This window comes from Vulpes vulpes, chromosome 7, assembly GCF_048418805.1.
Source record: "Vulpes vulpes isolate BD-2025 chromosome 7, VulVul3, whole genome shotgun sequence".
In the NCBI taxonomy this organism is placed as follows: Eukaryota; Metazoa; Chordata; class Mammalia; order Carnivora; family Canidae; genus Vulpes; species Vulpes vulpes.
Window position 1 is genome coordinate 96,344,562 of NC_132786.1, and position 18,427 is coordinate 96,362,988.

The 18,427-nt window shown below is 40.0% G+C and overlaps 1 protein-coding gene across 1 annotated transcript in view; it reads left to right on the top strand.

Annotated features, from left to right (window-relative positions):
* Nucleotides 1–12,209: 12,209 nt before the first annotated feature.
* The window catches only part of TSPAN13 (tetraspanin 13), a 31,857-nt gene continuing 25,639 nt past the window's right edge, over nucleotides 12,210–18,427 (top strand). Inside the window, exon 1 of the mRNA XM_072764457.1 lies at nucleotides 12,210–12,509. Within this exon, the coding sequence (XP_072620558.1) occupies nucleotides 12,447–12,509 (63 nt within the window). The 5' untranslated portion in view covers nucleotides 12,210–12,446. The remainder of the gene's footprint in view (nucleotides 12,510–18,427) is intronic.

Here is an 18,427-nt window from a genome sequence, read left to right on the forward strand (position 1 = left end):
CCCATCCCCTGCCAGAACAAAACAGACATTTACTATAAAAACACATAGCCTGAGGCTTCAGGCATACAAACACACATAGGTAAACTACTCCAAGGGCTCAGGCCATCTCCCAGGAACTGGTCTAGGGCAGTCCTCAAGACTGGCTTTTCTTTGAAATGCAGGTTGAGTGACTCAGGCCTGCACAAAATAGTGAATGCTTTGGTCCCTAGATATAGAATGGGACCTGGGATTAGGACAAAGCAACTCTGCCCTATGACCAATAATGGATCCCTCATGATCCCTAAAAACTCAACTTTGTGATCTTTAAAATGGAATAAATAGCATAAAAAAGCATACTTCATGATCTCATGAAGTATAATAAAAAACAAATGAAAGAATAGATATAAATAAGTTTTATAATTTATACTTTATTCAAGTGATTATGGAGAGTAGGGGCTAGAAACCTTGTAATAAATGTGATCGTGTCGATATTTTGTGCATTTATTTATTCATTCAGTAAACACAAACTGAATGCCTAGAATTTGCTGAGACTAGGAGAGAACAAAATGTTAAACTATACTAACATGCTTCCTTCGCTCACAGAATTCATCATATGTTAGTAATAAACATATGATACCCTTAATAAAGGGTAGAGAGATAAGTGAAAAGATCTGGGAGAGTTGTGATAAAGATGGTGATGGTAGAGGCTGTGATGGGGGTTGCTTAGATGAATAATGTGACCAGGTTAGTGTTGTTCACCAATTATTCAGTTATTCAATTCATTCTAGTCAAGGGACAGTGAGCAGAAGTTTCATGAATCCCTTTTGAGTGGAGGCTTTAATAGCAGGTGTGTGTTCTCCAGGCTCTTGGGTCTCTGCATGGAGGACAGTTGTTCTGACTTTGAATTTTGCATGTATGAGGAATAAATGTCTGTATTGTTAGGATTATGAAATTCAATGGTCAAACTTTTATTGCAGCTTGGTATACTGTACTTCACTACTGGGATACCCAACCTAGACCTAGGAGTTAGGAAGACCCAGAGTAAAAAAATATCAGGGAATTAAAATAATTCAGTGTGATTAGATTAAAAAGTGCTTGAAGGGCAGTGAGAAATACTAGGATGAGAGGTAGGTATGGTCCAGAGCTAGGTAGGTAAGGTCCAAAGCCTTGTAAACCGTGTTAAGGAATTGGACAAATGACAAAGAGCCATTGAAAATTTTAAGCTGACATGATGATCAGGTCACATTTATGTTTTAGGATGATTACTCTTGTTGCAGGACAGAGAATAGACTGAAGCAGGTCAAAATTTGAGGTGAGGGAGCTAGTTATAGAGGCTGGCAAAGCAAGGCTCCAGGAAAGCTATCCTGGATTTATGGGGAGACTAGGGATGAAGGGTGGGAGTGGGGAGGAGAAAAATAGAAATAAATCTTTTTCACAGACTTTGGGAGGGATTCTAGCAATGTGTTCAAATAGATTAATGTTTTTGTAAAATTTACAAACATAAGATATTTTAACCCTAATCAGCTGACTCTCTCCTCCAACTTCCCCTCTGCTAATCTTCTTCCTGTTGAATGGCTTTGTAGAGGCTGTCAACATATTTGGATTCAGTTAGGGGAAGCTGAGTTGGGGATATATTTAGTTTGGGCTTAGTGTGAATAGTTTTGTAGCCTGCAGCCATTTCCATATGTAGTTAGTTACTCCATATATATTTCACATATAGTTCAGCTATTCCCATGTAGGTATGGCTTCCAGGAGAATTCATACTGACACTATGTCAACTCACCCCATGAAACATGAAGGTGCAGTGCCAGAAGTCATAATGTGTTATGGATTTTTCCTATGGAACCCAGTACAAAAAGACTATGAAAAAGAAAGAAGGTTTGTGATTTATAGGGCCAGAAATCTGTAGGAAATTTTTTTCAGTTATCAGATATGTAAAATTGTAAATGGAAGCTACTGTGTCAACCACACCTCATCAAAATGGAAGTTTTCTCATATCAGATAGAAATACATGGAATTCATCATATTTCACTACACACAGACATCAATGCAAATTCATGGAGTATTGTCAATTCAAGAGTATTAAACAATTATGAAATGCCTTGAAATGAAATAAATTTGTTAAGGAATGGCAGCTAGCATCAAAGATAGCCACCAGGGCCTCCTGGGGGGTTGCCCTTATATAAGGGCTGAGTCTCCTCCCCCATATCAGGGGTTTGACCAATAAAGTATGAATAGAGGTGATTAGGTGACCTTTGAAGCTAAGTTCTAAGAATTCTTGCAGCTTCTGCCTGGATCTCTTGGAACATGTACTCCAGGAGCAGCTATATATTTTGTAAGAAGTCCAGTTACTTTGAGATTGTGTGACGAACCTCATGCTAGTCACATGAAGAGCCTGCATTCCCCCCTCCCCCCTCCCCCCCATTCCCACCTGCTTCAGCCATCCCAGCTGAGGCTGTGGTGAGGACGCCATCATGTATGTCTGGCCAATTGGAGCCTCCAGATCACTCTAACTTTAGCTTCCTAATGACAGCAACAGAATGAGGAATCTCAAGTGAGAAAATGCCAAGCTGAGTATACAAAACACACAGAACCATCAGAATTGATAATAAATTATTGTTTTAAGCTTCTGTGCTTTAGGGGTGGTTTGTTAGGTAGCTTATAAATAACAAGAATCACTGTGTTATAATTAAAGACAGCCAAAGGGAATCCCTGGATGGCTCAGTGGTTTAGTGCCTGTCTTAGGCATGATCCTGGAGTCCTGGGATTGAGTCCCACATCAGGCTCCCTGCATGGAGCCTGCTTCTCTCTCTGCCTGTGTCTCTGCCTCTCTTTCTCCTCTCTGTCTTTCATGAATAAATAAATAAAATCTTAAAAAAAAAAAAAAAAGACAGCCACAAAATCTTTGCCACACTCCTATCAAGAGTTTGAGTCTATTTTTCTCTCCCCTTGAATTTGGCCTGGCCCATGACTGCTCTGCTTGATAAGTACAGTGGAGGTGATACTGGGCCAATTCTGAGTCCCATCTTTAAGAGGATTGTTAGTGTCCACCTTGCTATTAGGTTGTAAATTCACAAAGATTGCATGGAGAGCTTTTGAGATGACATGGAGAAAGAATGTTCCAGGTGAACCCCAGCATGTGAAGATGGACCCTCCAGACCAGTGTGGCTGCTACATGAATATCATCAAATGGCCCTGTTAATACTGTATAGAGCAAAAGAACTGGCCAGCCAAGCCCCGCTCAAATACTTGACCTATACAATTGTGAGATATAATAAAATGGTTATTGTTTTAAGCTATTAAACTCAAGGGTAATGTGTTATATAGAAATAGATAATGATTAGGGGTTTTCCCCAAATATATATAGCATTACCAATAATAAATTGTGACTGTAAGTTGTAAAGTAGAAAATGTTAATCTAACTTATTGATAATAAATAGAATTTCGATCAACCATGCTAGCAGAAAGACTGAATTAGATTTCTATCCTTTTTTTGTGGAAAATACTACAAAATGATTATAATATAAAGGAGAGATCAGAAAGTAAGAAGACAAAATGTAGGGGAAATGTATTATAGAATTGTATAAGGTGGTTAATTAATACAAACAATATGATTTTGGGGGGCATTTTGTAGTACTTATTTTAAAAATCTAAAATAAATTAAATCTAAAATCTAAAAATTTGTTGTTGTTGTTGTTGTTTTTCCATTTTAGACAATTGTTTTTTGTACCTAGGTTCATTCTATTTTGTACTTTGGTATCCTTTTTCTTCAAGAGCTCCTCCAAGTTTTCAGAAAACTGAGGTCAAAGGGAAGATTTTACAAGCTTCCAAAGAGCATAAAAAAGTACAAATTGTCATAAGCAAAGTATCAGGTGGGGCACCTCTGTGGCTCAATCAGCTGAGTGTCCAATTATTGATTGATTTTGGCTTAGTTCATGATCTCAGGGTCATAGGATCAAGCTCTGCTCAGGCTCCATGCTCAGTAAAGAGCCTGCTTGAGATTCTCTCTCTCTGTTCCTCCATATGCTTGTACTCTCTCTCCTTCTCTCCTAAATAAATAAAAATCTTCAAAGTATCAGGAATTAGAAAGACTGCGGAATTTTCAGAAGCACCATAATATAAAATTTATTATAGAAAGACCTTTCAACTTATAAGAAGAAACAAATTTCAACCTGGAATTCAATATACTAGGATCCATTAATAAAATGACAAAGAATGAAAACATTTTCTGACCACTCTTATGGTCTCAAAAAATTTACCATGCTCCCTATTTCAGGAAAGTTTTAACAACTTGTGCCAGTATATTTAAACTTGTGTAAACAGGATATGACTTAACTCGGCACATTTTTAATTCCAAAAACTAGGTCTCTTTGCCCTAAATTGTACCTGGTAGGCTTTGCCAAAAATATCATGAAGACATAATTGGCACTTTATGGCAGTAACGGCTAATATACAAAACCCTCTGATGTGAAGTGACAAAGATCAACTTATTAGCTCCATTCCCTAAAAAAGTTACCGTTCAAATGGAAAATTTGTGCAAGAAACCAATTTTGAAAATAGATAGGTGGTTTTACTATTTTGTTCTAGAAGCACAATAACATTATTTATATAATATAAAATCTGAGATTACTTCATGCTGTAAGTTTTTCTCCGCTCCGCCACTCTTCACAGTATAATCACAAAGAGATACTCTAGGACCATGATTGACACCCCAGGAGTCCCCCATTACCTTTTTCCACTCACTGTTTCCACACATACTTCCTCAAATGCATGACTCACCTGACCTTATTGTTATCAATCCCCTGCTTTTATTTCGAGTCTTGCTCTTCAGCATTCATCTCTAAATACTGCATTAAAATAGACATTTTTGAATTTTATATGAATGGAATCATACAATATACATTCTTGTACTTCTGTTTTCTTTTAACTCAGTATTTGCAAGACATATCCATATTGTTGAGGTAGCTGCATCCTGTTCTCTTTCAGTTTGGAGATAGGTTTCCATTATGTGATTGTAGCATGATTTCATTATCCATTTCCAGTATTGATGGATCTGAGTTGTTTCCAGTCTGAATGATTTCTAGTGTGCCAGGAACTACATTATACTACATCAATCTTCCTTTTAGAATTCATAAACTGTTTATAGGTAAGAGGCAGAAAGATAATTTTAAAAAGAATTAAATACATTTGATCACCCTTATAAATGTCAGATTTCCTTCCATTTTCTCATACATAATGACAGTTTATTTAAATAAATTCAGTTGACCCCTTTAATTGCACCTTTTCTTATTCATTTTTACCTGTTTTTCTCTGATATACATGTATTAGCTAAGGCACTATTATTAGTTTTCAGATATAAAAAATTATTTACTGACATAGCCATCAGACTAAATAAATATAATACATGCTTCTTTACAAGACTCAAAATGGAAACAGATTCAGGCCTTCAAATCAATAGGGTAGATTTCTAGAAAGTTCTTTTAGGTATGATGGTATCTTGAAAATGTCAATTCATTTCAAATTGTACTCTCTTTGGTACATCATTAAGATATCACATGAAAAAAAAAACTGGAAGGGAGGATGTGGAGAAAACAGAGGCAAAGAGTAAGCAGATTATCCCATCCTTAAAACTGATTGTCCCCTATCATTATAGCCAGCTGATCAGTGGTCTGGTTGGATTTGTCTGGCTATCAAGCTGGTTTTGCCCATTAGGCCCCAGAATTGTAAAATAGCTGAAAATGCCACTAAAAATAGTCGCAGAAGTTCAGAATTGAGATTTTAGTGCCATAGTATATGACAAGATAGTCCTATATATGCATACATTTTAGTCCCATTGACATTATGTGGAAAGAAAAAAAGGTTTGTAAAAGAAAAAAAAAAAAAAAAACCAGGGGCACCTGGGTGGCTCAGTGGTTGGGCATCTGCCTTTGGCTCAGTGGTGATCCTGAGGTCCTGGGATCCAGTCCCGGATTGGGCTTCCTGTGGGGAGCCTGCTTCTCTATCTGCCTGTGTCTGTCTCTGTGTGTCTCTGATGAATAAATAAATAAAATATTTTTTAAAAAAAGAAGAAAAAAAAAAACCTTCAAGTTTAATTTGTAGTTGGAAGAAATTTTCTGAAAATGAATTATTATTTGAAATCCTTTGGCATTAATAGTGAAACATCCTAGGGCAGCCCCTGTGGTGCAGCGGTTTAGCGCCGCCCGCAGCCTAGGGTGTGATCCTGGCGACCCTGGATCCAGTCCCACGTCAGGCTCTCTGTATGATGCCTGCTTCTCCCTCTGCCTGTGTCTCTGCCTCTCTCTCTCTCTCTGTCTCTATGAATAAATAAATAAAATTTATAAAAAAATAGTCAAACATACTACATAGCAAAAGGGAGACAATATTGTTGTAGGACAGAAGAATATGTCGCATTCATTTGCTAAAGTCTGGCAAAACATCAAAAAGGATACCAGGGAAAATAGCGGGAGAGATAGACCTGGAAGGAGCGAAGCAGCTATTGATCAGCTTCTTTTGTCTTATTCTTGGCCAAGAAACTCCCTTCTTATGCTTCACTGAATTCAAAAGATTACAAATCATTTCAAAGGAAAGATTCTACAGTTCTTTCCTTTATTTGTCCTGGAGACAGAATATCAGAGGAATAATGGGCCAAAAAAATGTGTTTAAAAAATCTAGTTGTCACTAGAAATCATTTACCTGGATCAATTTTCATTAAAATCCTTGACAGACATTTTAAGAATTGGCATTTAGTTTATTTAATAATATTTCAGGAAATATACTGGGATTTAGCTATAGCAACTTAGTTGAAGTGATTTAAAATTTGCTATATCACTGATATTTCATGTGACTATAGGAGCATGTGAACAATTTCATGTTTATCTAATTTCATGTTCATATTTCTGAGAAGTCCAGGAAGTCTTTTGGTAGAGCAGTTAATGCTGTACAAAAATTTGGGAATCATTTTACTTAAGATTTATGGAACACAGGGACGTCTGGGTGGCTCAGCAGTTTAGTGCTTGCCTTCGGCCCTGGGTGTGATACCAGGATCTGGGATTGAGTCCTGCATCAGGCTCTTTGCATGGAGCCTGCTCTTCCCTCTGCCTCTGTCTCTGCCTCTCTCTCTTTGTGTCTCTCATGAGTAAGTAAATAAAATCTTAAAAAAAAAAAAAATTTATGGAACACAATGAAGTCCTTGTATTGAATTATTAAAAAAAAAAAAAAAAAGTTGACCTTAAACTTGAATGGAAAAAAAAATAATAAAAAATTAAGACATGTCAAGCTAAATCTAAACCACGAAGGGGTTTTATTTATTTAATTTTTTATTAAAACATTTTTTAAAAACAGACTCTTATTTTTTCTCAAGTAAACTTTACACCCAACATGGGGCTGAACTCATGACCCCAAGATCAAGAGTCACATGCTCTACTGACAGTGCCCACCAGGCACCCCCATGAAGTGTTTTTATTTTTTATTTTTTAATTTTAATTTTTATTTTTTTTATGAAGTGTTTTTAAATGTTTGTTAAAACTTGAAATCGATTACCCAGATGAAGTTAGAGAATTTTCTTCCCTGATAAAATGATGAGGACTGAAAAATTGAAAGATGGTTTGAAATGTGATTACAGAAATATTTTTAGGACATAAGGGGAAAATGTAGTTAGAGTTATTTTTTAAGAAAATCCACCTCTCACGTCAATTTTGGAGAACATAATTGAAGCTAGTCCCAATGTAATACTCTGATATTCATCATTGCATTTGTGCTGGTGTTTTCATCCACTGACTGAGGCAGGGATACTGAGGCAGCTGCATTAAAGGGAAGCGTGCTAGATTTTTTGGACATCTGACCTTGGCTCAAAGACCCTCTTCTGGCCTTGCCAAATCTTAAAACTACCCTGAAGTCTAACGTCTTCTTCTCTCTCTCCTTCTTTTTACTTCTTCCCTTTTGGTTCCCTCTCTCCCTCCTTTTGTCCCTTCTTTCCTTCCTTTTCTACTTCATGGAAGTCAGACCTCCATTATGTTCTTTTAGCACTCACAACTTCCTGTAGCTCCTAGGAAAGCTCACATATGTCTCTTCCAATAAATCTCTTGTACATCTTTCCAGTCTTGGTGTCTTCTTCTCGGAGTATCTGGATTAATGCATAAGAATGCTGTTTCCTTGATTTAAAACAACAACAGCAACATCATAGGAGAAGGAGAATGGAGTGCACCAGTCTCCTGAATTGTTAAAAATTCATTTCATATTAAAGAATTATTCAAGGGGTTGCCTGGGTGGCTCTGTCAGTTAAGTGTCTGCCTTTAGCTCAGGTCATGATCCCAGGGTCCCAGGAGGCTCCCCGCTCACTGAGGAGTCTGCTTCTCCCTCTGATCCTCCTCCTTCTCATGCTCTCTCTCTCATTCTCTCTCTCAAATAAATAAATAAGTAAAAATCTTAAATAATGACTTATTTAAGGACCTAGAAATTACACGTAAAATTCATTAGTTTATCTTTGAATTTTCAGGAGCTGTCTGATCATTCCAACATCAGGATCATCTCTGGGTCTGATTCTATTGACCATTTCTTCTTTTAAGCCATAATTTTTTGATCATCCACACCCTTCATAATTTTTTAAATATTTTATTTATTTATTCATGAGAAACACACAGAGAGAGAGGCAGAGGGAGAAGCAGTTTCCATGCAGGGAGCCCACTGTGGGGCTCGATCCTGGGACTCTGGGATCATGCCTTGAGCCAAAGGCAGACGCTCAACTGCTGAGCCACCGAGGCACCCCCCCTTCATAATTTTTGATTTTGTGTCATAGTATATATAAAATAACTGCTGAGAGTGAATTAAATAATATTTACCCCCAGAAAATGGTACATGCCTTATTCTATCAGGCTGCTACTCTGGTGCCTAACGCAGTCTAAACTATAGTTGAGCTGGGTCAGAATTTGTTACAGGTTTAATTAGATTCAATCAGCATTGGCTTCAAATATTTTTGAGGGCATGTGGGGGACTATTTTTTCTATAGGAAGGAGGTCTTTGTACTTTATGCCCAGTCACCAGTTTTCTGAGCCTTGGAAGGTATCCTGTGGTTTACAATCTAGCTGTTACCATTTTGTTTGCTGAGGAGTGGTCTTTGTTCTTCAGTCATGTCCTTGTGAGATCTCTCCTTATCGTGATGCTCTTAGATCTGGAGGGCTGTTACAGTATATCATAGAGGAAATTTTTTCTTCTGCTACTCCCTTAGTCTTCAGCAGCCAATGCCCTGCATTAAAAACTCAGATTATGCTGTAGGGGTCTTTCTCATCTTTCCTGTCCTGACCTCAGCTGTTAACGACATTTATTTATTTATTTGGGTAAGATCTGTGAACCTTGAGAGAGGTGTGGAAAGAGCACTCTTCTCTGACACAGACTTTATTTTTTTTAAAAGATTTTATTTATTTATTCATGAGAGATACAGAGAGGCAGAGACACAGGCAGAGGGAGAAGCAGGCTCTATGCAGGGAGCCCGACGTGGGACTCGAACCCGGGTCTCCAGGATCATGTCCTGGGCCGAAGGCAGTGCTAAACCATTGAGCCACCCAGGCTGCCCAGACAGACTTTAAAATGTGTAACACCCTCATGGGTTAAAACTGGCAAATAGTTGTAGACTCTCTCTAGGGCTGAGGCAACCTGGAACTGTCACACTAGTTCACATGTGGGCATTAAAAGATGGTTAAATGATCATCTATTTTCTCTTTCTCTCTCCCTCCACACAGTCTTCTTTCTATAGCCAATCCATGTGAGATAAAAGCAATTGTGAACTTTTCTTCCTAAGAATGTCTTATTTCTTCCTGGATTTTTGTTCTTTTAGGTATTTTTGGGTCTTCAGTTCTCTGATTTTTTTTTTTTTAAGATTTTATTTATTTGAGAGAGAGAGAGAGAAAGTGTGTGAACACAAGCTGGGAGGAGGGGCAGAGGGAGAGGAAGACTGCTGAGCAGGGATCCCAATGTGGGGCACAATCCCAGGACCCTGGGATCTTGACTTACATGAGCTGAAAGCAGTTGCTTAACTGATTAAGCCCCCCCCCCCCCCCGCCCCGATTTCCCATGTTGTTGTTGTTGATTTTTTAACTATGAATTTGTAGTGTATCTGCCTTATTCTTAATAGGATGGGCCTAAATGGTGGTCTTTTATAAATCCTAAAGAGAAATTCATTATGTTTTTTTTTTTTTTTTTCCCAGTTTGCAGTAGTTCCTCGGTTTTCTCTATTAAAGCCGATAACTCTTAATCAGACAATGCTTCTACAGCTACAGCTCTTGTCTGGCTTCTGTAACTGTTCCCTAAATTGCCACTTAGACTTAAGGGAAATCGTAAATACCTGTTGTTGCTAGATCTGAGCTGTCCCACTATCCTTTGTTGGCTTCCTTTAACCCTGTCCACACTTTTTAAAACAGTCTCTTTATTAAACTCTTTGCAATTATGCTATTTGAATGAGCCATATCCTTCCTGCTGGACCCCTGACCAATATATATTGGTGGCATTTCTCTGAGATGAAAGAGATTCAACCCGCAAGGAGATGGGATAGGGTACTATGAAGAAGACAAAGAAGAGTTGTCATGGTTGGGGGAGCAATTAAATGGTATCAACATTGGTGGCATCCAGGAATGAGAAGAGGAAGAACAGATCTCCCTGCTAGCACCTCCTTAGTAAGTCTCTGGCTTTTAAAATGGAAAGCGGATGGGCAGCCCGGGTGGCTCAATGGTTTAGCGCTGCCTTCAGCCCAGGGCCTGATCCTGGAGACCCAGGATTGAGTCCCACATAGGGCTCCCCATAGGGAGCCTGCTTCTCCCTCTGCCTCTCTCTCTCTCTGTGTCTCTCATGAATAAATAAATAAAATCTTAAAAAAAAAAAAAAAAAAAAAGGAAAGCTGAGGGGCACCTGAGTGGCTCAGTGGTTGAGTGTCTACCTTCAGCTCAGGTCCTGATTCCAGGGTCTTGGGATAGAGTCCCACATCAGGCTCCCCTCAACGTGCCTGAGTCTCTCTCTGTGTCTCTCATTAATAAATAAATAAAATCTTTAAAAAATAAAGTAAAATGGAAAGCTGAGCAACACCTATTGTTTGGGTTGGAAGGTCATTTTCCAGATTGATTTTTGGAATACTTCTGGGTGTATACAAAAAGTTAATGTGGAATACAAAAGCTAAATAATCAATGGAGTTTTCTTGGTTGGGTGAGGTTTGGGGAGGGTGGGAGGGGAACAGGAAATTACACGAATGCTATTTCAATTAGCTGCAGTGTTCTACTTAACGTATATTTAGCATTTCCTATCACATAATTTACTCAGCATGAACCCTTAGGTTCCATATACGTATCTGAACATTTCTTAATATAATAGGGACCTTTTTTGGTAGAAGGTACTATGAAACAACCAAGCCTTTATTGGTTTAGCTTAGTGGCTGTAACACAGTAGGTTAAAAAACTGTTACATCTTACTAATCCTAGCTGACACATGCCACTTGCAAAAAGTGCTCACCATAATAACTCAATTTGTGGCTGAGGAATCTGAGGATACGAGATGTACTTCCACAGTATCACTCCATAGCGTTAACAGACTCAAGACTCTAGCATTTAAAAATGTCTCGCAATCTTCACTCGTGAGAAAAGAAACGCTTACGGCAATTCAAGATTGAAAGACAAAAATGCTCTCTCCTGATTTTTCTCTTGAATGCACACATTCGTCGCGATTGGGTAGTTTGCAAATCCCCGTGGAATAAACGTGACCCGGACAGGGGTCCCATGCCTAGGCCACGTACTTGATGCATCTTCTGAGACAAGCAGAGATTTCATCCTTTGACTTATTTACCCCCTTTCATTCCCTTCCCCCTTCTTTTAAGTCCTTCCCCTTCCTTCATTTATTTTCCCACTATTGCATCCAAACAAGGCCAGGTGCTTAATTTTAAAGCCTCATTCAAAATGGTGCCACGTCATCCCCACGGCCCAGAACGGAGAGGTGCTGTCGTAGTTCTCCCTGCCAGCGTGGACCTCCGGCCAGCCCCGCCCTCTCCTCACCTGCTCCCCGGGAGGCCGCAGCCCGGTCGCTGTCACACGGCCCGGCCCGGAGCGAGGTCCCCAGGCCTCCGCCCCCCCCCGCGCCCCGCCCCGCCCCGCCCCGCCCCGCTGCCGGCCTGCGGAGCGCATTCATTTGCATATTTCTACCTTTGTTCCCAGCCGGCGGCCAATCAGCGCGCGGGGCGAGCCGGGGCGGCTGGGCGGGGCTCGGGCTCGGGCTCGCGCTCGCGCTCGGGCTCCGGCTCCAGCTGCGGCGGCCGCAGGTTCCGGAGCGGGTTCGAGCCGCGGCGGGCGCGCAGCGCACTGCAGCCCCAGCCCAGGGCCCCCCCACCCCGCCTCGGCCCGGCCCCGGCCCCGGAGGCGAGGACAAAGAGGCTGCCCCGGAGCCCCGCCCGGGCCACGTTTACCTGCGGCTGCGGGCAGGCAGCACGGGCTGCAGAGATGGTTTGCGGGGGCTTCGCCTGTTCCAAGAACTGCCTGTGCGCGCTCAACCTGCTGTACACGGTGAGTGCCCCGCGCCCGCCCCGCCCCTCCCCTCCCCTCGGGGGCTCTGCACCTGCTCGGCCGCCCTCCCCGCCCGCCCACGCTCGCGCCCCTGGCCACCCCCGCCGTCCCCGCCGAGCCCGCGAGCCGCCGCTCGTCGCAGTCTCCTCCTGGGCTTCGGGGTGAAGCCGCCGTCCCTCTGGCCACCGGCCGCCTCTCTACCCCGCCCCCTCACCCACCGCCTTGTTTTTCAGTCCTGCGACCAGACCTTCCCGCTTTCCCATCCCTATCCCTCCTGGTAACTAACCCCTCGCGGGCGGGGGGGGGTGGGGGGAAGGTTTGGAGGCGGGAGAGCCGCCTCGGGGTTTTGGGGGCAGTTCTGCAAAAATAGCGTGATCCGAAACCGACAACGCGGCATAGGGGCAGTGTGCATCCCGGTTAGCTCTACGTGCTCCTGTGGTCTGAGCTGAGGTCACCGAGGAGGTTCGCAGGATATCCGCAGCTTCCGAAGTTTGTTTCGTGCTTACATAAAGGGTTGTCTTTATTTATTTAATTTTTTTTTTTTTGGAGGGGGGGTGGTGGTGGTCCGTTTGCTCACGCTGGATGCTTTTTCCCATGTGGTCTCCCGTCTTATTAATGTCCTAACTCCATTTTAAGCCAAATCCTCCAGTAAATAAGCAAGCCTCCTCCAGCCAAGACATTTCTTTCTCTGCTAACAAGCTTGGGGCTTTTAGATTTAAGGTACAGTCTATCTCTGTGATTTTTGAGGCTCAGCTCTGGGCAGACAGAGGGATGGGGGAGCAGGTTGCTGTTTATTGATTGCCTGTCACATCCCTGGTTTTGCATTCATGATTTCATTCCTCATTCTGACAGCCGTCCGAGGCGAGGGGGTATTGTCTACATTGTATACGTAAGATAACAGACCAAAAAGGGGTTTATTAAGTTTCCATGGCTGGTGGTTGGCGAGTCGGGAATAGGACCTAGGCTGTGGGGATCCAGATCCTTCCACAGGCTTCTCTCTCAGGTGGAAGAAACTTCCTCTTCTGTCATCATCCCTCCATCCTAGTCTTGCTCCCTTCTATAAATACACCTGCAGGCTTGCAGCACCCACCCTGAAAACAAACCCAGCTCCCCTGCATTAGCAGAGAGCTAGGCCATCTGTGCAAGCTTAGGTTACATCTTTGGAATGGAGAGGCTGCCTTGTGGTCACCAACAGGAGAGACAGGCTGGATCGTTTTACCATTACTGTTCTTTTGTATATGAACATGCTGGCAAAGCTTTGAAGGCAAGACAGTGGAATAAAGTATGTTTTTCTGGCTAGTTCTAGGAATCTAATCACATGGTCACTGATAGTAGACATGGGGGAGGGGAATTGTAAAACACCTGGTGATTCAGCGCCTTGTAATTGGAGACTCATGCCAAGTTTCAGATCGGGATCCACATTTGTCTCACCTGAAGCATATATATCGTATTGATTATTAAGTGCTGACCAATTCTCCAGGTATTTTCTTTTATTAGCACTAATAGCCAGCTTAGAACTTCAAGTTCACCATCTTGTGCCCTGAATTTTGCCCCCACCCCATGATTTAGTCATCTGTTCACCAGACATTTACCCCATAATGTCTGCTTGCATGCTTACTTGACTGAGAAAGGTCTATATAAATAAATTAATGTGCATTATATATGATACAGATTAATGTGCTATATATAATAAAGGCAGGTTATTTTTAAGTCTAGCTGTTTTCAAGGTATGTCATTTCTAGTTGTATTTACTGCGTATCAGGAAAGCAAGGAGAAAGGAGATTTTTTTTTTTTTTTAAGAATTTATTTATTTATACACAAGAGGCACACAGAGAGAGGCAGAGACACAGGCAGAGGGAGAAGCAGGCTCCATGCGGGGAGCCCGACGTGGGACTCGATTCCAGGATCACGCCCTGGGCCAAAGGCAGGCTCTAAACCGCTGAGCCACCCAGGGATCCTGAGAAAGGAGATTCTGAAGGAACATTTTGACTTTTATATCTAATCCAACTTGACCTTCAAAGTGTATTCTATTGATCTTAATAGCTATGCAGTAAACCTTAATTAGAAATTCACAAAGCTGTAAAATGGTTAGCATCCTTTTAAATACTGACTTTTTAGATAAGAAAGATATTTTAAGAAATGAATTACTGTCTACTTATACATTGCGAAAAAGCTTAACTGAGGCCAGCAGTTTAAATTGGAGCTAAGTGGAAGGTAAAAGTTGGACCAGGTCTTAACTAGATGCTGAAACTGAGCCGCTGTTACTAAGATTCCATATCTTCCCTGGTCTCTCCCTCAACATTTTTAAGATGAGAAGTGTGAAGTATTTGGGGGTAGGGTTGAAGTTGAAGACCTAGGAGACATTTCTTTTTAAGGTACAAATAGGTGGACCTTTCACAAGTTCCAATCCCACCAGGGTAACTGCCTTTGAAATATGCACAGCATTTCAGGACTGAGTCTGAGGTCATTTCTAAAACTGTTAGTGAAACCACGATTGCATATGGGAGTGGCAGGTGTAAAGGCCATGGCCTGCTCTGGTGTTGAAGAATTTTCTTGAGGAACTTAGGACTCTCCAAACCAGACTGTCCACATGCTCAGGTGGCCTGCTGATGAACCTAAGATGAGAGCAGAATTCATGATCAGGCTAGAAAGCATGTCACTAAGATGGCTTGGAAGGAACATCCCCCAAACTTGTCGTGGACTTCTGGTCCAGCTGACCAAAGAGGCAGCTGATTCTTGTTATTTATGGTTTGGCTTTTTAGTCAGTAGGATCCCTAGTACCGAATAACTTTAAATTAGTGTAGTGAATATAAACTATTTATAGATAGGGTAGGAAGAGGAGAAATAGAATTCTCTTCCTTGCACCTTCACGGTATTATAAGAAAGAGAAAGACTGGCTTCAGAACTTCTGCATATTTAAAGAAACTGAACATTTCTTTACTCAATAAATCTTTATTTACGACAGGCATTGTTCTCAGTTCAGGAAGACAGCAGTGAACCAAACTGGGCTTTAAAATCAATACGGCTTTATGAAACCTTAAAAAAAATTTTTTTTTTTTTAATTTACTGTCTTTTCTCCATATGACCTCAGGAGCTTTATTCAGTCAATAAATATTTGCCTAATGGGTATACTCTGCTAAGAACTGTGGGGAGTAATAAACACATACAAAGGCAAATACCTCCCTGCTTGGTGAAAACAGGATCTAGTTTGCATACATGGAGTGGGACAATTAAATGTGATTTGAGGGAATGACTGACTGTAGGTACCATATAGTTTAGGACTAGGGGACAGCTTTGTGGCTTAGAGAAGTTGGAGTGAAAAAGGTATAATGAAATTGGGGAAAATGTAGAAAGAGCGGGACTCTTTTTCATATTGCTTATGATACAAACGCAAATGAAAACTACTTTGGGAAAATAGTCTGTTTTATGTTTAATAATTTATTTTAGAATACTTTTAATTGAAAATGTTTTGACAGTGACAAACAACTTTTTAAAAATACTTTTGTGCGGAATCTTAAGAATATGAAATAAATGTTATTTTAAAATGTGTTAACATTTAGAAGATTGATAATTTATGTCCATGTGCTTCCTGAGCAGAGGAGAAGAGACTTTTAGGAGTTGCACTGCTGATTTTTAACATAGGTATTAAATATTATATATAATACTTATTCATATATATGCATAGTTTTAATTGAGAATATAAAGAACATGAATAACTGTGATCTTAAAATAAGAAGGGTCATTTCAGAAGTTTGTTTCTTTTTCTGTATTCTTCTAAATCCTTTCCAAGTTTGTTTTAATGATCTTTTTTTTTTTTTTTGCAATTTTTTCCCTATACCTTTGCTTTTTTTTTTTTTTATTTCTTGCTTTGGGAGAAATCTCCATACAGACTCAAAAGTTATACTAATTTACATCCATTCTAAGACCTAGATTTATAATTTATATTTGAATATCTGAAACTGGATAGTCTTAAAACAGATAAACTATACCATATGTAAAGGTAAAAAAAAAAAAATCTCTACAGTGAACAGGGAGAGAAATAATTGAGTTCAGAAGAAAACCTAACTTTGAATACCAACTCTACAACTTAGAATTTAACCTTGGGCAAACAGCTTACTTTATTCGAGCTTCAGTTTTTCCATTTATAAGCTGGTGATGATATTTTTCATTCCGGCCTCATGAGTTTTAGGATAAGATGGAAAAATGGATAAATGCTTGGGTACACTACAGAGAAAAAAATAAATTGTTACAACTTCAAGAAGAAAAGTTTATTTTAAATTTCTTAATTACAAACCTGCATATGATAAGGAACACAAGCTATTGGGATTTCTAGCACTTAATGTTAGCTGGTGTTTGTTTACTCAGGCGGGCCCTATGGAGGCAGGAGTTCATGCCCTCAAAGTAGTAATATTAATCTTTTAGTTGTAAGAAAAAATTACTGAGGTATAGTAAGTATAAATATGGAATGATTAACGTGTACATTTATTTGAGTCCCATTCTGGTCATTAGAGTGTTGGAAAACTTTAATTTTGTTTAGTCTTAACTTGAAAATAAAAGAAACACTAGTACTTCAGCCAAAGAAAAAAAATCTACTTATTGCTGTTACTTTCAAATGATTGCACTGATGTCATTTTTCAAAAATCTGATCATAATTTTTCAAATTACTCTTGTTTAATATTTTCATGTGTGGTTAGGTTTATGTTATTTCTGTGTTCTCGGTCAGACTCTGAATGAATTTAAAATATTTAACTGGTTGCTAATTATTTTCTTGCATTTTGATTTAAAAATGATTCACTGTTTACAGAACCTGAGAGTTCTCATGTGATGCTGTTGGGCTGATATTTATAGGCTGCCTTTGTGCCAAACATGTTTGTAATATTTCCCAACTTTTGATTTAAAAACAGAAACAAAAATGTGCTATTTAGGCCATTTCTCACTTGAAGTGAGGTTATTGACTTTTCATAAAATTTAACAACATATGAGACATTGCAAAGAATGAAACAATTCATTTTGAGAAAAATTGTATATCAGTCCATATTTGAGAAGTGAGATTTGTGTATTTCAGTGGCTTGATGTACATACAGTTTAAAGTGGTTTAAAAATGGGCCATTATCACTTCAAACACGTTTGAAGGACTGGTGAAGGTAGGTTAGGTTTAGATCCTCCTTGTTCATGTCACATTTCACCTGAATTTATACTCCAATTTTTTTTTTTTTTTTTACCATTGTAAAATGAGTGATCCAAACCCATTTGTGATAACAGATGAAAACTATTAGAGAATCAACCCAGGGATCCCTGGGTGGCGCAGCGGTTTGGCGCCTGCCTTTGGCCCAGGGCGAGATCCTGGAGACCCGGGATCAAATCCCATGTCGGGCTCCCGCTGCATGGAGCCTGCTTCTCCCTCTGCCTATGTCTCTGCCTCTCTCTCTCTCTCTCTGTGTGAGAGAGATAAATTTATTTATCATAAATAAATAAAAATTAAAAAAAAAAAGAACCCAAAATCTTGAGCATGACTTTCAAGATCTTTCACCATCTGCCCCTCTCATTTGCAGCCCTTTACATATTTTAGCCACAGAGAATTCTCCCCACAAAATACTCTTTGTTGTCTTTCTGTTTTTGCTGATCCCCTGCCCTCAACCTAGAACACCTTGCTCCATCTTTGTGAAGTTCCTCAAATACAACCCCTTATTTCCTTAGTCAGAAGACATTGTTTCCTTAAATTTTTACTTGGGAAACTTGATACTTGAGTACCACTCCAGACTAAGTCAGTCAATTCCAGGGAGAAAGGGAAGGCATGTGATTATTTTTTTTTTTTAAATCTTTTTCAAACTTCCTACCTAATTCTAAATTACAGCGAGGGCTGAGAGTCCCTATTGTAAGATTTTGTTTTACTGTGTCTTTGCCTTTGACCATACCGA